The sequence below is a fragment of the Antechinus flavipes genome, chromosome 5 (assembly GCF_016432865.1).
Source record: "Antechinus flavipes isolate AdamAnt ecotype Samford, QLD, Australia chromosome 5, AdamAnt_v2, whole genome shotgun sequence".
Classification (NCBI taxonomy): domain Eukaryota; kingdom Metazoa; phylum Chordata; class Mammalia; order Dasyuromorphia; family Dasyuridae; genus Antechinus; species Antechinus flavipes.
In genome coordinates, this window is record NC_067402.1 from 4,296,092 (window position 1) to 4,319,165 (window position 23,074).

The 23,074-nt window shown below is 47.4% G+C and overlaps 1 protein-coding gene across 1 annotated transcript in view; it reads left to right on the forward strand.

Moving 5' to 3' along the window:
- Positions 1-775: 775 nt before the first annotated feature.
- Positions 776-23,074, forward strand: part of PHF14 (PHD finger protein 14) — a 139,223-nt gene continuing 116,924 nt past the window's right edge. The window contains exons 1-4 of the mRNA XM_051961680.1: positions 776-857; positions 947-1,057; positions 8,980-9,614; positions 16,480-16,624. Coding sequence (XP_051817640.1) covers position 857; positions 947-1,057; positions 8,980-9,614; positions 16,480-16,624 — 892 coding nt within the window. The 5' untranslated portion in view covers positions 776-856. The remainder of the gene's footprint in view (positions 858-946; positions 1,058-8,979; positions 9,615-16,479; positions 16,625-23,074) is intronic.

The following is a 23,074-nucleotide window of genomic DNA, read 5'->3' on the forward strand; positions in this document are numbered from 1 at the left end:
GAAAGCCCAGGCCTGTTTCTCCCTCTTCAGCGGCTTCGAGGGGTCTCGCAGGCCCAACCCCGGGGGGACAGACGCGGGGCACCCGAGCCAACAAGGCAGAACAAAGGCAGGAGCAAAGGGAGAGCGCTCCCGACCCGCCCTCCCCTCCAGCTCCTTCCCTCTGCTCCTCCCTCGCTTCCAAGCCCAGCCTAGCGCTTCTCCCACGCAGGCGCCCTCCCGCCCATTCCTCTGGCTCCTCCCCTCTCTGCTAGCCCTGTTTCTCCAGGCTTCTCTGTGGCCCCGCCCCAAGCACAGGAGCACTGCGGCCCCTGGTATAGTTTGGCTCAGCGCCTCTCTCCTTGTCTCTTCGGCTCCTTTCTTTTTTTCCGTCCCCTCTTTTAACTCCGCCCACGGCGCCGGCGCATTCACGTCCTCTCATTGGTCCCGCCTCCAGCGCAAGCGCACTCCTCTTCTACCCGCCGGCCCCTCCCTCGGCGCAGGCGCACTCTCCTCCCCTGCCCCGCTCCTCCAGTCCCGCCCCCTCCCGGCTCGCGCCCGGTTCCCCGTAGTCGCCGCCGCCGCCACCGCCGCCGCCGTTCCTTTTGTGGGCCTCCCGTACCGCGTCCGGCCGGTCGAGCGGCCCTTTGTGTGCGGTTGTCTGTGCGGGCCCGAGCCCTCGTGGGCCTCCTGCGGGCGTGCTCCCCGGGCTGCGGAGACGGGCGCGCGCTGCGGCGGGCGGGGGCGCGGCGCGGGGCGGCCCGGAGTGGGCCGCGCGTGGGGACGGCCGGGCCGCCAGGGCCGGGCCTCCGCCGCCTCCTCCGGCGCCGCCGCCGCCCCCCCACGTGCCCCCCGGCCCCGCGCCCCGGCTGCCGGCCCTAGTAAGTGCGGGAGGGGGTGGGGCGGGGGCGGGGCCCGGCGTCTCATGCTCGCCTTCCTCCGTGACGCCCCCTCTGTTTCTCCCTTGCAGTGGATCGCAGTTCGAAGCGAAGGCCTGTGAAGCCCCTGGCCGCGTCCCTGCTTGAGGCGCTCGACTATGACAGCTCCGATGACAGCGACTTTAAAGTGGGCGATGCTTCAGGTAACCCCGGGCCGAGGGAGCACGGCCTCCGCCAGGTGCGCCGTCCCTTCCCCAAGGTGCGCTGTTTCTCCCCCAAGGTGCGTCGTCCCTGGTTGTGGGGGCGGGGCGGGCTGCCGCGTTATGGACAGTGGGCGGGGGAGACCCCTCGTGCTCTGGCAGATGTGGGCTCGGGCCGCACTGGGCATCTCCTTTGTCCTCTGCTCGGGTCCGACGGACCGCTGGTCACCTGGGAGGCGTCAGGGTGACTGCGGGCAGAGAAGGCGGATTCTGGGGGATAGAGGGGGTGGGAGGAGGTGTGGCTCCCCCTGCGCTTGTTCTGGAGCCTAGTGGAGGGAGGCCAGGGAGGGTGCCCCCAGCCCCGCCCCATATGTGTGTAACAGACTCCTGCGTGTGCACACCTGGGGGGGCTTCACATGTGTGTGCACACGCAATTCTGTGGGATGTGGCCGAGTCCAGGGGCAGTGGTGCGTGGACACAAGCCTGTGGGATGTGTGTGTAACAGATAGATGTGAATCCTCAATGCAGTCACACGTGCACACAAGCCTGTGGGCTGTGACGTGAGTCCGGGGCAGTCACGTACATGGACATAATCCGTGGGGATGTGTGTGTAACAAGCATGTAGGTCCTGGGACATCACACCCATGTGCCTAATGTTGCCCAGAGAGACGCGATGTGTTCTCACGTGCAGTCCTGTGAGATGTAGGTATAACAGACAGCTACACATGAACCCCCACATGCAATCACACACATGTACACGCACAATCCTGTGGGCGTGTCACAGACAGCTGTGAATTCTCACATGCAGTCACATGTGCACACACTGATCCTGTGGGGGGGGGGTGTGTAAAAGACATGTAGGTCCTGGGACATCACACCCATGTGCCTAATGTTGCCCAGAGAGATGCGATGTGTTCTCACGTGCAGTCCTGTGAGATGTAGGTATAACAGACAGCTACACATGAACCCCCACATGCAATCACACACATGTACACACAGTCCTGTGGGGCGTGTCACAGACAGCTGTGAACCCTCACATGCAGTCACATGTACACGCACAATCCCGTGAGGGGGGTATAACAGACATGTAGGTCCTGGGACATCACACCCATGTGCCTAATGTTGCCCAGAGAGACGCGATGTGTTCTCATGTACAGTCCTGTGAGATGTAGGTATAACAGACAGCTACACATGAACCCCCACATGCAGTCACACATATGTACACGCACAATCCTGTGAGGAGGGTGTAACAGACATGTAGGTCCTGGGACATCACACCCATGTGCCTAATGTTGCCCAGAGAGACGCGATGTGTTCTCACGTGCAGTCCTGTGAGATGTAGGTATAACAGACAGCTACACATGAACCCCCACATGCAATCACACACATGTACACACAGTCCTGTGGGGTGTGTCACAGACAGCTGTGAATTCTCACATGCAGTCACATGTGCACACACTGATCCTGTGGGAGGTGTGTGTAACAGACATGTAGGTCCTGGGACATCACACCCATGTGCCTAATGTTGGCCAGAGAGACGCGATGTGTTCTCATGTACAATCCTGTGAGATGTAGGTATAACAGACAGCTACACATGAACCCCCACATGCAGTCACACATATGTACACGCACAATCCTGTGAGGAGGGTGTAACAGACATGTAGGTCCTGGGACATCACACCCATGTGCCTAATGTTGCCCAGAGAGACGCGATGTGTTCTCACGTGCAGTCCTGTGAGATGTAGGTATAACAGACAGCTACACATGAACCCCCACATGCAATCACACACATGTACACGCACAATCCTGTGAGGAGGGTGTAACAGACATGCAGGTCCTGGGACATCACACACATGCACGCGTACATGCGTCCTGTAGAAAGCGTACTCTGACACAAGCAGCTTTGTAATGCACTGAGGAGACTCTAAGCGATGCCCCCGCTCTTTAAGCTCCCATCCCATGATGGGATCCTTCATGACCAGACTCGTGGGCCAGCTCCCTGCTTGGGGCCCGCTTCTCCGGCCCCCTCATCCTCCCCCACCATCTCCCCCAGTGTGGGGCCCTTTGGTAGTCTCCTTTGTTCTTCGGCCTGAGGCACAGGACCCCCTCCTTTTGACCGCTCAGGTCCTGCTGTGCTTCCCTCATCCTCTGGCCTTCCTAACACTCCCTCCACCTGCCCCCTTCCCCTTGTACTTTTTCCTACTTGGCTCCTTTTTGCTCCCACATTTTTCTCTGATCCCACTGTTTTCTGTGCAGCGTGCTCCGATCCAGGCTGCCTCCCATCATCTTCTTTCAGATTCTGGTTCCACATGGACGACGCACTGGACATCTCCCTTGCTGGCCTGTGAGCGCCTCAGACTCTCAGTGGCCCCAAACCAGAAAGTGCCCTTCCCTCCCCTCTCCTCCCCCCCCCCCCCCCCCCCCCCTCGCTGAACCTTCCACTTTCCTGGTTTTCCCTTCAGTGTGTTTCTGTCCCTCTGATCAGCCAGACTTCCCGGCTCAGAGGGCGCTTCAGTGGGCCCTGCTGCTTCCTCACCCTTCAGCCAGCTCTGAGGCTTGTTTGTTCTCCGTCTCCTTCATCCACTCAGGCTGCCTCCTCTCGGTCAAGGCCGTAACTCAGTGTGAGAGTTTGTGTCTCCTCCTCTCCCACCCCCTTCAATTTGTGTTCCATCCTGGGGCTGCCCAGGTGCCCCTCCCAAACCACAGGTCTCACAAGGTCTCTAAGCAGCAGCGCTCCAGTGGCTCCCTCTGGCTTCTGAGATCAGGCCCTTCATGACCTTCCTTTCTGGCATGCTTCCAGGCCGTCCCCTGGGCTGTGGGGCTCTGCCTTGTCCCTTTTGCTCATGTCATCCTTGGATTCTTCCAGGCTTAGCACAGGGCCCCCTTAACGTGACCTTCCCACTTGCCCACCAAGTGCCAGCACTCCTCTGGGATTATTTTGTACCCAGATTGTAGTGGATTCTGGATGCATGTTCAGACCGAAGCATTTATTGAATACCTGCTACTTTCCTGGAGCTGTGTGAGCCCCTGGGGGGCAGAGACCATTTTGTGCCATTGCATCCACAGTGCCTGGAACTTAAGTCAATCATAATCCATGACTTTCATGCTATTTAAAATCCTACCCCTAAAGATGTCTTAGGGAACTATGGGCTTCTTAAAATTTGTACAGAAAGTCAGCAGATTAGATTATTCATTTCGTTTTTATGGATCACTCACTTCTGGATAAATGACTTACCGTCCTAATGACGAATCAAGAAAATATAAAATCCATTTCTGCCCAGTTTTGTGAGTAAAGTTTAAAAATACAAAAACACAAAGTCTGGCAAGTTTGCAGATACATATTTGTATCGTGCTGGCCTAATGTTGCCCAGAGAGGCTTGTGAGGATCCAGGGAAGGCCTGCTTATCGAGTGCTTAGCCCAGTGCCAGGCACGCAGTAGGGATGCAAAAATGCTGCTGTCATCCACATCACCATCATCCTGATCAGTCGTCAGCAGCAAAGTAAAGGAGGCTCAGAGAACCATGAGAAAACTGTGGTGGGCCAGAAGGAGAAGGCTGGCTGCATGTATGTGGGGAAAGCCCCTGACGTGGAGAAGCTTGACTCAGGGCCCACACTCCTCTGGGGCATTTATTTGCCCATAAAATAATTTGAGGACCTGGGACCCTGCTCACTTTAGTGCCAGGGCCCATGCCCCTCCCTGCTGTGGGTGGGAGACAAGACAGACAGCCAACAGTTGCCGGGTGTAGACAGTTACCTGATGAGCTCACCTGGTCTTTCCATAATGGGAAAAGTCTGGGAGGCTTAATTCACTGGAAGGGAAAAAAAGGGGGCTAGGCTTTCCTTAGGAGGATAGGGCTGGAGACGGTCGGAAGAAGAAGCAGAGAAAGCACGAAAGGATTTGGTGGTGTGGGGGAAGAGGGGCTGTGCTCCGAGCAGGGCAGCTGGGGAGGGAAGGCTGGGCCTAGGGATCCAGGCCAAGCCGTGGGGACCTGATGCTGTGGAGGTGGTGTTGAAAGGCAGCCGAGAAGGCTGTGTTATGTCAGAAGCGGTCTTCCGATGGGGAGTCTCAGTGGAGTCTCAGTGGAGTGTCCAGGGTGGGGCCAATTAGCTTTTGGTGGGGTTCTAGAAAGGGGCAGGGTCAGAGTGCCGTTGAACATGGGGGAGCGGGAGGAGGGATCCAGAGACAGCTCAGTGAGTCGGTAGATTGAGCTCAGGGCCTGGAGTTAGGAAGACTTGAGTCTGGCCTCTGCTTCTTGCTTAGCTGTGGTACCAAAGGCAAGTCACTGTACCTCTGCCCATCCCAGTCTCCTCATGTATAAAAAGAGGGGCTAATAATAGCACCTTTCTCTCAGGTTATTGAAGGGATGAAATGAAGTAACATATAAAGTGTGTTGTGAACCTTGAAGCTACTTATATACATACTAGCTATCACTAGAATACTAGTTACTATGTATAAATATATCAATACATTTACCATTTGCTAGTAGTGTTGTTATTGTTGTTATTCAGCACCTTAAAAGAGTCCCTGATGATAGTGGACTGATTGCTTAACTTTTTGTATGTGATATAGAAATAGCAGTTTTGGGGAGAGATACTCATGACTGAGAAAATCAATTCTTATTTAAATGAAACTAGGGATTTTCATTGTGGTTTCAAAGACATTTTCTTTTAGATACATTATTCTTATTTTCATTTACTTATCCTAGACTTACTCACTTGACTCCACTTATTTGGAGGAGTGAGCCAAGAGGTCCAAGTTATTGTTATTTTTCTTTTGGGCCTTGAAAGGCAGGGAGCTCACAGCCCCTGAGTCTCTGAATTTCAGAATTGATGACCATAATCACATTCACATCTTCTTAGAGTCGGCAGTGATAGGAACATGTTTTCTTTGTTCTCTGCAAACATAGACTCATGGAAAACAAATGGCTACATGTACCCACATTTCCTCTGTTCCTTTGGACTTGATGGTTGTATATGGAACAGCTTGGGACCTTAGAGAACTGACCTCTGTCTTCTAGAGTTTCTGTTTGGTGAAAATTTTAGCTCCTTTTCTGCCCTGCCTACTCCTATCATAAGGGGTATTGTTTTATTTTCACCAAAACAACTTCTTTGCCAGTATTAGAGTAGGTTGTTGAGTGGTGTCCTCATCCCTGTAATTGGAACATGTAATTTGGAAACTCACAGGGCAGTGGAGTGGGCTGCTAACGAAGGGAATCTGCCCATAGAAGAGTCATAGCCACATAGGAACTTTCACCTACTCAAAACCATTTGAAGCCCTTTTATTAACCAATTAGCAAACCCGATTAGTCATTATTTAACAGTTTGTCATTTAAAAATTACTAGACATTAGCAACAAAAGCTAAGCCAAAGCAAAGAAAAACTCAGAACTTAAGAACTGCAAGATTGCCCTGCTAATCCCAAGATGGTGGTTATGTAACTAAGGACCGCGCGTCTGTCTGAAGCTCACTGTTGGGATGTTCCTTTGTGAGGGGCCGCTTAAGTGGGGACGCTTCTTTCCCCCTCATCTCTGAGGAGTCCTGCCTCCCACTAAAGGTAAAACTTGTGCCCGGAAGACAGTGGGTAGTGAGAGTCAGAGTCAAAGCTCTGGCTGTTGTTTGACCTCTTCAATGAAAGTAGCTTAGAATGTAATTTTTCTGAAATAGCATAAGCTCTGGGAGTTGGATTTGTTGCTGCTGGTGAGTTTTACAGTATTTCTAGAGGTGTGGCCTGAAAGCATTCAAGGCTTCCATTCATAAGGGTGTGTTCAGGGAAGACTGGGGTAAGGGCTGCCTTTCAAGGCTGCTTTTCACCTTTGGGGTTCCCCTAATCCAGCTAGCTCTCACCCTTGGCTCCAAGAAGCCATAGCTTGCACAGCAGCCACCTCCCGATAAACTGTTTCGGCAGATGGGCTAAACCAGGTGGAGGATAACTGAGAGGTCTCGACCCTGTGGTGGGTGAGGGGGGAATCTACCCCAAGCTTGGAAAGATTTCTTCTGGTGGAATGGGCAGATGAGAACAATCTGTTTTGACGCCACAAAGGCAGGGAAAGTAGGGGCTATGGAGGGGACACTCACGGGCCTCCACTGTGTCTTGAGTCAGCACCGGGTGTTTTGACTCTGTCCTGGCGCTAGGCAGTGGTGGCTTGGTGCGACTCTGCCACACTTAAATTCCCCTTTCCCCCCAAAAAAAGACCAAAATATTGCCCCTTTTCTCTTTTGGGGGTGACTGGAGATTGACAGCCTGGTTTGTGCTTGAGGCTGACTTTGGCGGGGGAGAGGTTGGAAGGCTAGAGCACAGCTGGCCAGCTTCCGGAATCTGCCTGTTTTGTAGCAGGTTTGCAGCTGCTGGGCTCGACGGGGCTGGCCGAGGATCTCTGTGCTACCCGGCCCTGATCGTAGAAGGCTCTGGGTCATCTTGGATGCCCCTTGCCTCCAGTGAGCGTCTGCCGGCCAGCCGTGGGCGACGCGTGGGTGACGTGTGGTGAGTGGGCCGTGGCGACTCGGCCTCCTGGGACTTGTCGTCAGTGGAGCCTGTTCTTGTGGGCCGGGGTGGGGAATGCAGCTGCCCTGCAGGATCTGTGCCAGGAGCCGGAGCCACAGGCTAGCGGTTTGGCTGCTCCTGGCTCCCTGTTCCTTGTGGGATTTGCATTCTTCTTTGTTCAGGAGCCAAAGGGAAATCTTGCCCCCAGCACTCCAAAGAAGTCCCTGGAGATCCTTGTGTTGAGGGTTTGTATTTTTTCTTCACAGATGAGGAGCCTAAGGCCCCCAGTGGGTCAGTGACTGCTTGAGTCGCCCGGTAAGGTGGAGGCCGAACCAGGTCTACACCCCAGTCTTCTGATTCCTAATTTTCAGATTTTCCAAAGGAAAAAAGGGTTCCTGTCTGTGACTGGGCTGCTTGCAAGCACCTGACCAGTGAATACAATGGATGGTTAGGAGCAGGCAGGACCCCTGAGAACTGCCTTTATGCCCCAGCTTTGCAGGGGCCATGATGTAAGGCCATTTGCTAATTCAGGGTGTCCCTTTCCAGAACCCCAGGCCAGGCCCTCCTCATGCTGTTGGGAGGTGCTCTTGGCTTCCCGAGGCTTGGTGGCGGAGTGCCGATTCTGGGGGGTATGATGGATGGGGCTGGGGCTGAGGGGCCCCACCTCAGCTTGGGGAAGAGGTCTGAGACCCGAAGATTGGTTCCCGGGGGTGAACTTTCTGCTGGAGATGGCATCTTGTGGGCCCGGAGACTCTGTTGTGGGGAGATCATCCGAGGACGCCTCTCCGTTCCCCAGCTGTTTTGCTTGGATGTTAGCTGCTTAGTAGCCCTGAAGGAAATGGACAGGAGTGTCATCAGTAAGGTAACCTCTAGCTCACGGGGCCTCTGTGGCAGGGCTGGACTCCCAGTCTGAGCTGGGGGCTGGGGGTGAATCTGAGGCGCTCTGGGGGCTAGGGCCTGATTGCCAGCTGGCTGTCGGGAGAGAGAGACAGAATGTGTATTTGTGTGTGCGAGAGAGAGAGAGACGTTCAGAAATGCGCTTTGTAGGTTCTTTCTCCTGTCTGTTCTCTGTGGCTATTTCATTAATTAAAAAGGCAGAGCAGTGTCTCGCAGTGAGCTGCAAAAACCTCACAAGCTTTTGGAAAGCTCCTTGGTGACATTTTCTGGTAGGGCGCTGCCCTTGACACTGTCCATGTGGAAGGCTCGAAGAGCTTGGCACCTGCTTTTTGTTTGCCAGGGCACAGCGGCTGCCCCGAGGCCGGCGTTCTCCTGCAGGTTGTGACCAGGTTGGGGGTGTGGGCCATTTCTTTTTTTTTTAACTTAAAAATGTGTCTACCATTCTGCTGGGTGTTTCCCCCATTTTGGCGGCTTCATTTGTGTCCGCGTTGTGTGTGTGTGTATGTATATACATATGTGTGGTTTTTTTTTTCTCATATTTTCAACAGATTCTGAAGGGAGTGGGAATGGAAGCGAAGATCCTTCGAAGGACAGTGGCGAAGGGTCCTGTAGCGACTCGGAGGAAAATGTCCTGGAGGAAGAGCTCGCTGAAGAAACCAAAGTCGAGGCGGAGACGCTGAAGAGCGCTGCGGGGGAGGACACGCTCGGGGCCGAGAAGGCCCCGGGGAAGGCTGAGAAGAAGGAGGAGGAGGGGGAAGACAAGCCCCGCAAGAGAAAGGAGAAGGAGAAAGCTTCCGGGCCCCCCGCGGCCCCTGAGGAGCAGGCCAGTGAGCCCAAGAAGTGGAACCTGCGCAGGAACCGGCCCCTCCTCGACTTCGTGTCCATGGAGGAGCTGAACGACATGGACGACTATGACAGTGAAGATGACAACGACTGGCGGCCGGCCGCCGCGCGCAGGAAGGGCAAGGCCTCCTCACACCGGGAGGGCAGCGACGGTGACAATGAGGATGACGAGGACGACGGCAGCTGCAGCGACGACGACGAGAACGACGAGGACCACAGCAGCCCCGCCAGCGACGGGCCGGGGAAGAAGAGGAAGGGCCAGGCCCTCAGCAGGAACAGCGCCGACGATGAGGAACTCACCAATGATAGCCTGACCCTTTCTCAGAGCAAGAGCAATGAGGTAGAGCATCCCGATTTCTGTGCTATCTTTCTGTCTGTCGGGGGGACTGGTCGCCTGGACAACTCGAGCGGGGCTCCAGCCCCAGGGCCCCGGAAAGCTGCAGCACTGGCTCCCTGCCCCCAACCCCTCCTTGCTCCTGGGCTCCAGCAGGATGGCCTGTGCTTAGGGGCCCCTGCCTTCCGGGGGTCCCGAGGACCAGAGACATCCTTTTGTCAAAGTGCTTGGCATGGCGCTTAAGGAGGCTCTTTCCTCATAGGTCCCCCTTTAAACCCTCTCCAGGGACTGTTTTAAAGCAGACTCAATAGATCAATGACCCTTCCCTTTACAACTCCCTCCTCCTCCCCAATCTCTCTTGTTTTCAATCTGTTTAACTTTATTTAAAATGTGAATTCCCCTCTCTTTTAGAGCACTTACTTCCTGGACTAAATGGTGCAGCTGATCTTAAGCTCAGGTTTCCATAAACTTAAGACCATGTCCTTAAAGCACTAGATGGCTGACAGGTGGTCCTTGCATTTAGGTGCCTTGTGGCTTAGTTGTTGCAGCAGAGAAATGCCAATACCAAACCTTGCCTTCCTGAGTATGGTTACCAAAGGGACATGTGGCCCAGTTCTATGACGGGAAATCCTTCTTCTGAAAGTTAGGGTTGTGAATTGGGCCCAGAGACGCGGCAGTCAAGAAAACGTCCTTCCAGTACCTTGGCGTGTCTAGTCCGTGTGTGTGTGTGTCTGTTTGTGCTTTTTTTTTCCTCAGCAGAAAGATTGGGCTAAATATCATACTACATATGGATGTACTTTCAGCATCCACTTAACTACAGAGAAGTTAATAATAATACTATCATTCCTAGTAGTTAATCATAGTATCATTAACTAACTTTGGAGTAGTTAAGTTCTGTTCTGTTCACAGCTTTTTCAGTTACTTCTTGACTAAAAACTTGTTCTTTTGTTTCTTTCATTTCACCACATTGGGTTAAACAAGTACAAAGAAGCACCCTCTACCCACGCACATCTTGCTGGTTCTGGTAATTGCAGCTTGCTGAATGTGGTTGGTGACCCTCCTAGAGAGTGTGTAGCCCCTTCCTGCCTTCTCTTACTGTCTGAGGAGATGGAGATGTTAATGCTTGGACGTAGGGGACGTGATTGGGTCCCACGTACTGGAGCCTGCCCTCCTCTGAACGTCCTCACCTTTGGGAGAATGCTTGTAGGTGCAGAGTATGGATGGCGAGGAGAGCCGGGGCCAGTTGTCGGGCCAGGTGCTTGACATATGGCAGGCTTCCTCAGATTGACCTTTCCTATCCAATGCAGATGGCCTCAGAGCTCGCAGCAGGTGGCTTGGGAAGTAGGACATAGATGGAGGCTGAGCCCAGGGGTGGGCGGAGGCAGACCAGGGATTGCTGTTTCCTGTGTAGACTTTGAGAGCTAGCCAGCCCTGAGCTGCTGCTTAAGAATCGGGCACTGGGAAGTCTTAGTTCTCTTACAGGTTGCATGGGTTTAGAAGGGCCGGTGAGAAATGTTACGGCCCTCAGAAGATCCACCCCTTCACCGCCCAAGAAAATGACTTGGCTTCGACATCAGCAAGTTGTATCTTAACACAGCCATTTCTTTTTGTTATTTCCCACGTGAAAGAGCAGCCTGGTGCTCACCACCTATCTTAGAGAGGCACTTGCCACCATTAAAAAGTCTCTGGGCCTCCTCATTTAGCCATGTTTTATAGACCTTCCTGCTGACCTCCTCAGTTAATTTCCTCTGGATGTTCTCCAGGTCCTGTTCAAAGTCGGGGACTCCAAGTACAAATTCATTCAAAAGAGCCTGTTTGTGTCTTCCTTCCTTTTGCTGATCTCTGTTTTTGCTCTCTTGGCTTTACAAAGATGCTGTCAGGCTAGCTCTGGCACAACTAGCAGCTTCATTTTCTGGGCGTCTGAAGTGCTTGCAGTAACAGTGACTTGGTTGTTGAGGAGCTTCGGTCCTGCTTGGGTCCCGCTTACCCTTTGGGTCCAACCTGTCATGCTGATTTCCTACAGGGACAGGCTTCGCTGGCTGCTGGCGTCAAGGATTATTTGTAGGGAAATGTTGCATAGAAGTTTTTATAATTTTGAAATTACTTAAAGGGATTTTTTTTTTCCTCTGAGGGCAGTATGAGATGGATAGCAATTTTAATAAGATTTATATGCCTTCAAGTACAGTACAATCAGATGGGCTATAAAATGGGTACCTGCCCTCCTCGGATGCTCTCTGTTTCAGAGTGAGCATTTGGGCTTAGATTCATAATTTCCATTTTGAAGGTTCAATAGAATTGTTTTTTCTGGTCTCCTGCAGTGAGCTTTTAGTGATAGCTTGGGATTTATAGTGACTGCTTTCCGGTCAAGAGTTTTTCCCACTTGAAGAATTCTAAAATCAGATTTTGGCTAAGGGTTAGGGTAGAGAGAAAAAGTCAGGCTTGGTTGTATAGCTTTTAGGTTTTTTTTTTTTTTTTTGGTATGATTATTTCAGATTCTTGAGAATTTAATCTTCTTAGGAACCAAGAGGAAGAAATATTGGCTTTAACATTTCTTGGCATATTTCTCCTTCCTCTTCAGGGTAACAGGATTATTTTAATTGCATTTTGTATGAATTGGTCCCAGATTTTCTTCCCTTGAATACTCACACATATAACCTTATGTATGACTTGACCTCTTGCATAGAATTTGTAATCCTCTGAAAAAAGTTAGTCTAATGAACAAATAATGTGCTCTACCTAGCCCACTGGGGGAGGAGGTGGGAGGGGGGAAGAGAGAAAGGGAGAAAGGCTGGAAATGATCACCAGAGTATCATAGATCAGTCAGTCAGCAAGGTTTTATTAAGCACCTATTGTGTGCTCTGAACTGGTATAGAGTCGAAAACAAAGCAGTTCTTCCAAATGGTGTGTCCGTGTATAAGAAGGTACCCAATGGACACAAAGTAGATATGTGATTGGGGACAACCGATGAGGCTTTGTGCTGAGGGTGTCACTTGAGAGGAGCTCTGATGATTGTGAAGGACCCTAGATCTAGAGGTAGAAGACCCTCTGAGGCCATTTTAGAGTCCAGCTCTGTCATTTTACAGATGGGAAAATTGAGGTCCAGGGATTTTATAAACCTTAGTGTCAGAGTTAAGATGTAAGCCCAGTCTCAATAGCAAGCAAAACCTAGTGATAAATGAGTGGCAGCATTAGAGATTGAGTGGGTTGCATGCTTTTAATCGGTCTCATGTCCTCCAAGGCCTCTCAAATTGAGCCTCGATTTTAGATCATCCTTTGCATCTAGCAGATTTTCTTTTTTTTTTTTTCCACGGGAGATGGCCAGTCCCTGTAAATGGGCCTCAGGCTGCAGGCTTCATCCCAGGAACGGTTTTGTGGGAGGAGTGATCTCCTTGTGGCCTGACGGTGGCTGTCTGGTCTTCCCGGTGACTGGAGTCCCTTTTGGAGGCCTCACTGGCTTGGGCTGTGCGGGATTCTGGGGAATCCCATCTAAAATGTGGCTTTTTTTTCCCCCCAGGAAAGAAAAGAAATGGAGAAACAGGAGAATAGGTTTGTGGGAGTTAAGAGGAATTGACAACCCCCCTTCCCTCCTTTCCTCCCTCCCCCACCCCCGCCATACTCCTCAGTAGGTTGCTTTCTTAGCATTTCCTCTCTCTCAAACCTTCAACTTCCCCCTTTCTCCCTCATTCTTTGCTACTGCCCTCCTGCTTGCCCATTTCTTGTCCTGTTTTCTTTTTTGGGCCAGATTGCTATAAAAGCCCCCGTCTCTACTTGCTGCCTTGCCTTCCTTCTCTCACTCTCCTTTCCCTGTTCTTGCTGTCCAACCGACCCCAACTCCCAGCCGCCCTGGATGGCACCTTCATTATCTGCCTGTGGCCTTCAGAGCTCATCCTCCCTTCTTGGTCTTCCCTTTCTGGGCTTTCTCCCTCTTTCCTCCCAGTTCCCTCTCTTCCTCTTCTTCCATCTGCCCCACCTCCTACAATGAGGAGGCCTTCCTCCTGGCCCAGGACAGGCCCTCTGTACAAGGAGCCACCTCTCCAAGACTGCCCCCCAATTGTCCCTCCATCACTTATTTTCAGTCTCTGCCAATCCCTTCCCATGGTCTGCAAATGCACCCATGCCTTCCCTGGCCGGAGAAAGCCCCTCCCTCCCAGATCTTCCCCCCTTGCATGTCTCTCCTGCCCTTTGGGGGCGAGTCCAGCGCCTCCCTTTTCCTACTTGCGCTCTCTCCCAACTCCTTATGCTCCAGCCTCTGACCGCTCCCGTTTCTGACCACTCAGTCCCTCTGCTCTGGCCTCTGATTGCTCCGTCTCCCTGACTGCTCTGTCCCACTGACCCTGCTCTCTCCCAAGGGCTTGGGATCTCTCAATTCCCATCTCAGACCTTTTCTTAATCATCCCCAACCTTGCTGTAGCTTTGGCCTCTGATCTTGGCTTGGTCTGGACTCCTCCCATGTCCCCTTTGGTTGGGGACCTGGCGATCTCCCTGCTGTTCCCATTCTCTGGGAAGCCCCCACTGCTCCTGTGCTTCTTTGCTGTTAGTGCAAAGGGAGTGGGTGCTGCCTGTGTTGGTGTGCATGTTGCCCCCGCTAGGTGACGAGGACGGCAGCTGTATGGCCGCAGGGCCTGGCACATATGAGGCGCTTAATAAATGTTTTGGCTTGCTTGCTGATTGGTCAGAATGTGTCCTGGGTTGTCCGGGCTGCCCTTTTCACCTCCTGGTCTCTCTCGTGTGTTTGAAGATTCACCACGTGCATGGGATGCTGCTGCAGGGCTGAGCCATTGCCCAGATTTTGTTCAGCTGTCCGAGGCTCTAAACTGGCAGCATCTGTGGCCGTCAGCCAGCGACCCCTCCTGCCCTTGGCATTGACAGCACGCTTGTCTCAAAGTATTTGACTTCCTCTCAGCAATGGGAGGAGGTGATACCTCCTGTGCTCGCCCATTTTACAGATGATGAAACAGGCCCAGGAAAGGGAAACATTTTGTCCATGATCACCCATATGGGACCAGCTGGGTCAGGCACTGTGCTGAGATCCTGAGTGCTGTCGTCTTCATCTGACAGACAGGAAAACCGAGGCAGAGAGGTTGAGCGAAAGACACAGAGTCACACAGCTTGGAAATGTTGGAGGTTAGGTGAGGGCCTGGGACTAAAGGTACCCTCATTCTGGTAATTCTGAGCTCATCTGTTCCCAGTAACTTATTTCAAGAAGCAGTGATTAATGTTTTCGAGCCTTCGTTTCTCTATTATTCTCCCTCTTCTTCCTCCTCCCCCCTCTATTATGTAAGAAGGAATTTTTTTAAAAAAGAAAACAAAAAGTGGAAGAATAGAAAAAAATGACCACAAAGCCCCCAGTTCTAAAGATCCTGGAGGGAAAGTGATGGACGGCTCGCTCCTCCCTCCCCAGGGGCCCTGAGCATCGTGGCCTGTTGGAGCGCCTCACTTCTCCCCTTGGCCCCTTTCTGTGTCCGCTGAAGTGCTTGAAGGTAAAGACAAGTTGTAATGATGGCTGTGGTTGGGAAAGCCTCCCACCTTTTCTCCATCTTGGCTTCGAAGGCCAACGGGTTCTCTTTGCCCAAGGCCTGCCTGGTCGGGGTGCGCTCAGACGTTGCCATGGCAGAGTAAAAACTCACCCTGAAGCCTTCTAGCCTTCTGGCTCTCCCAGCGGTGTAGCCAGCTCACTCTGTCAGCCCCACAGGGATGACTTCTCTGTCAGCGAGGTTCTGTGTTTGAGTCCTGCCTTCCCCCTAAGAGCCTCAGGGTCCCAGCTCCACATTGATAGGGCCAGGGGGACAGTAGGGACAAAGACTCAGTGATTTTGAAAGACTCCTTTGAAATGACTTTACAGAGTTGTGGGATATACCAAGTAGCATGTACCACAAGATTCAGCAGACATTTGGTCAGGAAAGCTTGGCTCATTTTAGTAAGTTTTTGTGTATTTTTAAAAAAGAAACATGTACTTTCAGTCAACACAGATGACATCTTAAAATAGCTTAAGCCTCATGAACTCCAAATTTGGCCTGTTCCAGTGAAATGAATATTATTTTTACTCTGTCCTTGGAAGCCTTAATGGCTTAAATTTAAAATGCAGAGGGCTTCCTCTTGCACGGGCCTTCGACCTCCTCTCCATGGTGTCCGTACTCCCTTCTCATTTATTCTGAACCTCTTGAAATCTGGGGCCCCTTCTTGGGAGGAACGTTGGATTGATAGACAGGAGCTGTTGCAGCAACTGTAATTTGGGGCTAGTTCACTTGCTTATATGTTGCCCTGAAGTGAGTTTTTGCTGCGTGTATGTCTATCTTAGTTTCTGCAGAGCAAGAATCATGTCCTGAATTTCTTTTTCACTCCAAACAAGCACACTGTTTCTTTTTTTTCCTTTCTGTTATCTCTCTGTCCTTTGTCTCTCTCTTGTCTGCCTCTCCATATTACTGTCTCCTCTCTCTCTCTCTCTCTCTCTCTCTCACCCACACACACACACACACACACACACACACACACAATTGTGTTTTTAACGATGACCAAAGGAATCTTTACCTTTTCTTTCCAGGGATTTTCCTGGGTGTGTTTTTTGAGTAGTAAAGGAAAGAACTTCCTAAGTGACCATGGGCCTATTCCTTTCATTGCTGCTCAGTTTCCTCATCAATAAAAGAGGGTTGAACTTGAGCTCAGCCATTCAGCAAACCTTTGTGGAGTCTGCAGAGTGCCGGGCTCTGGGCTAAGGGAACTGGAATGTTCCTTCCAGCTCCGCCTTCTTGGCACTTGGAAGAGAGAAAGTGGGCCTTCATTCTAGGCTGGAAGGAAACCTCAGCTGTGAACAAAGACTGTCCCCGTTTAATAATCGTAGTGCTAAACAGCCTCTGACCATTTCGTTTCTTAGGACTCGCTGATTCTTGAGAAGAGCCAGAACTGGAGCGCCCAGAAAATGGATCACATTCTGATTTGCTGCGTCTGTCTCGGAGACAACAGCGAGGACGCTGACGAGATCATCCAGTGCGACAACTGCGGCATCACCGTGCACGAAGGTGACCCTTTTCTCTCTTTCTCTTTATGAGGCAGACGGACTTAAGTGACCTGTTCAGGATCACACAGCTAGGAAGTGTTAAGTGCCTGAAGCCAGATTTGAACTTGGGTTCATTTGCCTGTGGGACCAGTGCTCTATCCACTGCACCATCCAGGTATCCCTCTTTCTTAGCAAAGTGGTTGATGTCAGCTCTTTTCCCTTTTTATTCCTGGAGTTTGGATTTCTGTGATCTATATCAAATCTGTAACTTGATGAGGGGTATAACCGTTGAGGTTAACAGTGTGGAGATAAATTTTCAAACTTGAAAAGAGGAACCATGTTCTACTCAAATAATGGGATTTAAAAAAATACAATTAAATCCAAAGTCACCATTAGTGGTGATTTTCTTCACTAAATTTCTTGTGGTCAAAATCAATTAGTAGAAAAAAAATCTCATCCAATACCTTTTTTCTATTCCATTTTTCAGTTGTGTCCAATTTTCTGTGACCCCATTTGGGATTTTCTTGGCAGAGATATTGGAGTGGTTGGCTATTTCCTTCTCCAGGTTCTTTTACAGATAAGGAAATTGAGGCAGGATTAAGTGATTTGCTGAAAGTCACCCTGTTAAGCTGTATCTGAGGCTGGATTTAAACTTAGGTCTTGATTCCAGGCCCAGTGTGCTAGCCCCTGTGCCAGCCTGCCGAGTACTTAACCCGATCCTCTCCCTTCTCTGACAGGAAGTAAATGGCAGTCTTCAGGATTCGCCTCGTGGGATTCTTTTGAGGGTCATATGAGATAATATGTGGAGCACATTATGCAAACTTTATATCTCGTCATTAATATTGCATATTGTTAGCACCATTGGCCCTAGAAGACTGAGAAAATGGGTGGAAAAAAGACTCGGGATCAAGAAAAGAAAGAGGTTAAAGAAAGTTCACACAATGAATACTTGCAGAAAAATCAGCATGTGCTATATATGGCAAATGCCACTGTGTGCCCAACTTTTCCTTTCTATAAAATGGGATTGGATAATAGCATGTACCTTTCAGGTGGTTGTGAGAATCAGATGAGATCCTATTTGTAAAGCATATGGCACAACACCTAAGACATAGTAGGCTGTCTAGAAATATTAGCTATCGTCATCATCATCATCATTTTGAAAGATGGGGATCTTAACCCAGAGAAGAGAAGATGTAAGGTGACAATAGCTGCATTACAGCATATAAAATGCTTTAAGGAAGAGGGACTAGTCTTGGTCTGGGTGCCTTTATAGGATCTAAGATCACAGGGTACAAATTGAAAAGATTTGGGCTTGATGCAGGCACGGATTTCTTCCCAGTTTGATGACTTCCAAAAGTTTACTAGGATATCTGGGGGAAGTAGTAGCTTTTTCATCACTGGAGATATTTAAGGAAAAGATGAGTGTTTACTTTTTGATAAATAAAATATTTGCTTTCTATCCAATGACTAGACAAGCAATGTGAGACAAGCATTATGCATGTGAACACTACAAAGCATATTTCCTTATTAGTCATTTTGCAAAAAATCCCCAAGAAAAAGAAACTTAATGTCTGCTTTAGTCTGCACTCATTTTATCATTTGACTCTCTAGGAGTGGATAACATTTTTCATCCTGTATCCTTTGAAATTGTCTCAGATAATTGTGGTCATACTTAAATCCTTCCTAGTTGATCATCATACAATGTTGAGGTCACTGTGTACAGTGTTCTCCTCCTTCTGCTTACTTCATTTATATCTGAAAGTTCTGCAACCATTCCTTGCATCATTTTTTTCAGCACAGTAGCTTTCTTTCACATTCATCTACCATAATTTGTTTAGCCATTCCCCAGTTGATCGATGTCTCCTTAATTTTCAATTCTTTGGCATCATAAAAAGAGGAGCTACAAATATTTTTGTATATGAGTCTTTTTCCCTTTTCTTTTAATCTTTAATCTTTAGTAGGATACAGATCTACTAGTGGTATTGTTGGGTCAAAGGGCATACATACACAGTTCTATAACCCTTTGGACAAAGTTCCATATTATTCTCCAGAGTATTTGAACCAGTTCGTAATTCTACTAACAGTGTGTGTTAGTGTAGTTTCTGGTTTCCTTCCAACATTTGTCATTTTCCTTTTCAGTCACATTAACCAAATCTGATAGCTATGAGGTTATATCTCAGGGTTGTTTTATTGCAGTTCTCTAATCAATAATAATTTAAAGCATTTTTTTGTGTGACTATTGATACATTTGATTTCTTCTTCTAAAAACTTCCTATTCATATCCTTTGGTCACTTATCAACTGGGCAATGGCTCTTATTTTTATAAATTTCACTCATTTCCCTTTGAGGGAGAAATGTGCTGTAAAATTTTTTACTTAGTTTTCTGCTTTCTTTCTAATTTTAGCTGCATTGGTTTTAATTATGCAAAAAAAGATCTTTTATTTTCATATAATCAAAATTAATCCATTTTATTTCCTCTGATCTTCTGTCTCTTTGTTGGCTCATAAACTCTTTCCTCATCTACAGATCCTTATTCCCATTCTTATTCCCATACCTTTCTAATTTACTTAGGATGTCACCTTTTACATCTAAATCATGTACCCATTTTGATCTTATCTTGTTGTCAGATGTTAGCCTATGCCTGGTTTTTCCAAACTTCCACAAAACTAGTGAGTTTTCTTCCCCAAAAGTTTGGCTCACATTGAATTACCAGTTATTTCCTTTTGACTACTGTATACTTAAGCTATTTCATTGATCTATTCCTCTGTTTCTTAGACAGTATTAGATCATTGGCATGATTATTGCTTTGTAATATCTGGTACTGTTTGGCTACCTTCCTTCATTTTTTTTTTTTTCATTGATTTCCTTTATATTCTTGATCTTTTGTTAAAACTTCCAGATGAATTTTGTTTTTATATTTCCTAGCTCTAAGGTAATTCTTTGATGGTTTGATTAGTATGGCGCTGAATAAGTAAATTAATTTGTATTTCTGTGTAAGATATTTTATAATTGTCTTCCTATAGTCCCTAGGTATGTCTTTGCATGTAGATTTCCAAGTATTTTTCTCTTATCTCTTCCTGCTGGATTTTTGTGGTAATATATAGAAATACTGATGATTTGTGTGGGTTAATTTTATATCCTGCAATTTTGTTGACATTGTTTTAACTAATTTTTTTAGTTGATTCTCTAAGATTACCATCATATTAACCACAAAGAATGATTGCTTTGTTTTCTCATTCTCAATTTTTATTCCTTCAATTTAATTTTCTTGTCTTATTGCTATAGCTAGCATTTTTAGAACAGTACTGAATCAAAGTGGTGATAATGAATATTCTTGCTTCATATATTTGATCTTGGCTTTAGATGGATACTGCTTATTATTTCAAGAAAGACCCCATTTGTACATATAGACATAGGGCAAGATATATATAAATATAAATATGAAAGGATATCTTAAAAAATAAAACTAAAGGGTAAGAGGGATATACTGGGAGAAAGGGAAAGGGAGAGATAGAATGGAGTAAATTATCTCACAAAAAGACAAGAAAAAGCTTTTACAGTGGAAGGGGGGGGGGGGCGGAGTGAGTGAGTAAAACAATATTCTCATCAGAATTGGCCCAAAGAGGGAATAACATACACATTCAATTGGGTTTAGAAATCTGTCTTATCCTACAGGAAAGTAGGAGTAGAAGGGAATAAAAGAAAGGGGTGGAGGGTTATCGAAAGGAGTGTACATTAGGGGAGGGGATAGTCAAAAGCAAAACACTTTTGAGGAGGGATCGGGTCAAAGGAGGAAAGAGAATAGCATAAAGGGAGTGAGGGTGAGAAATAGGATGGAGGGAAATAGAGAAACTAAAGAAAATTCTGAAATAAGTTTCTCTGATAAGAGCCTCATTTCTCAAACATTGAGAGAATTAAGTTAAATTTGTAAAAATGAGAGCCATTCCCCAATTGATAAATGATCAAAAGGTATGGACAGTTTTCAGATGAAGCGATCAAAGCTAGTTTATAGCCATATGACAAAATGTTCTTATAACTGATTGGAGAAATAAATATTTAAACAATTCTGAGGTACTACCACATACTTGTTAGATTGGCTAATAGGACAGAAAAGGAAAATGACTAATGGTGGAAGGGATGTGGAGATGCTTACTATTTGACCTAGCAATACCACTACTAGATCTGTATTCCCAAAGAGATTAAAAAAAAAAAGGAAAAATATCCATATATAGATATATACATTTTTATAGCAGTTCTTTTCTGAGGGCAAAGAATTGAAAATTGAGGGGGTGCTTATTACTTGGGGAATGGCTGAACAAAGTGTGGTATGTGATTGTGATGGAATACTATTATATAGTAAGAAACGATGGGCAGCATTGTATCAATTCTATGAACTGATGCAAAATGAAATGTACTATATGCAAAGTAATAGCAGTTTTGTAAGGTAATCGGCTGTGCATGACTTATTCTCCTAATCCAGGACAACTCTGCAGGTTTATGATGAAAAATGCAATCCATCCCCAGAGAAAGAGAATACAGATTGAAGCATACTTTTTAAACCTTATTTTTCTTGAGTTTGTTTTTTTTTTCTTAGTCAGTTTTCTGTCACTACCTAACTATTGTGGAAATGTTTTACATGACTACTCATGTATAACTTGTATTGAATTGCTTATCTTCTCAATTAAGAGAGGGGTGGGGCTGGAGAGGGAGAAATGATGGGAAAGAATCTGGAACTTAAAGTTTTAAAAACGTATATTATTCAAATTAAAAATAAAAAAGAAGAAAAAATATTTCATTTATTCCTATGTTTTCTAGAGGTTTCTTTTTGTTTGTTTGTTTGTTTTTTTTTTAATAGGAATGGAAACTTTTGTCAAAAGTTTTTCTGCATGTGCTTTTTTGTTGTTTTTAATTATATGGTCTATTATGTTCATGGTTTTCTTAATGTTGAACCAGCCCTGAGTTCAGATTTCTCTTGGTTTATAGTATATTATCTTTAGTGAATTTCAAGTTAGGGTTAGAGTTGGAATCATAGGCATTTAGGATGGGGTTTTGACTCTAATCAGTCCTTGCTAGTATTTTATTTAGGATTTTTGCATCAATGTTTTTCAGGGAAATTGGTCTATAGTTTGCTTTCTCATGGTAGTAAAAAAAACAGGAGACAGGGAGAGAAAGAAGATTAAAAAAAATAAGTTAAATATTTATGTTAAGGAGCTAATTTAGTGTTACTAAATATTTCACTGTCCTTTCTCTCCTAATATATGTAACAAAGGAAAGAAACTTACACAATGGCAGATCTGTGAATCCATTACTTGGTCTGTCAGGAAGTGGATTCCTCCTTCATTGTCTGTCCTGAAGATGTGATAGGGCATGGCTTTGATTAGAGTTTTTCAGACTTTCAGTGTTGTTTTTCTTTACAAAGACAGTTAAGTGATCATCGATCACCTTTGTCACATTTTTCTCCTAGTCCTTGCTTTACTTTGCAGCCGTTCATTCAGCTCTTCTGGATTTTTCTGAAATTATTCCCCTTATGATTTCATAGAGCATTTTCATGATATTCAGATACTGTCTTTTGGACAGCCTCCCTCTGTGGATTCTCCAGTTCCTTGTACTTCACGGTTCTTTGCTACTCCAAAAAGAGCTGTTACACGTCTTTTTTGTACTTATGATCATTTTCTTCTTTTCTCTTTGGAGGTTTAGGTCTCTTGGGGCCGAGTTCTAGATTGTTTTACAGAATGGCTGGGCCAGTTCACAGCTCTTCCAACAACACATTCATGACTCTGTTGCTTTTCTTTCTCTCTCTCTCTCTCTCCTTCTTTCTCTCTCTCTCTCTCTCTCTCTCTCTCTCTCCCTCTCCCTCTCCCTCTCTCTCTCTCTCTCTCTCTCTCTCTCTCTCTCTCTCTCTCTTTCTCTCTCTCTCTTGGTAGCTTTTTATTTTTGTGAGGCAGTTGGGGTTAACTGACTTGCTCAGGGTCACATACCTAGTAAGTGGTAAGCATCTAAGGCCAGATTTGAACTCGGGTCCTCCTGACTCCAGAGGTGGTGCTCTACCCACTGTACTAGGCAAGCTGATTCTGGCCTTAGTTCCTTTTTAAAGAAATTATTCTTCTTCCAAAGAGATGATAAAAGAGGGAAAAGAACCCACATGTGTAAAGAGTCCCACAAGGAACTGGAAACTGAGTGGATGCCCATCAGTTAGAGAATGACTAAATAAGTTGTGGTATACGGATGTTATGGAATATTATTATTCTATAAAAAACGGTCAGCAGGATGATTTCAGAAAAGCCTGGAGAGACTTATATGAACTGATGCTAACTGAAGTGAGTAGAGCCAGAATAACATTGTACACGGCAACAACAAGATTATGTGATGATCAACTGTGATGGCCATGGCTCTTTTCAACAATGAGATGATTCAGGTCAATTTCAATAGACTTGTGATAGAAAGAGCCATCTACACTCAAAAAGAGGACTGT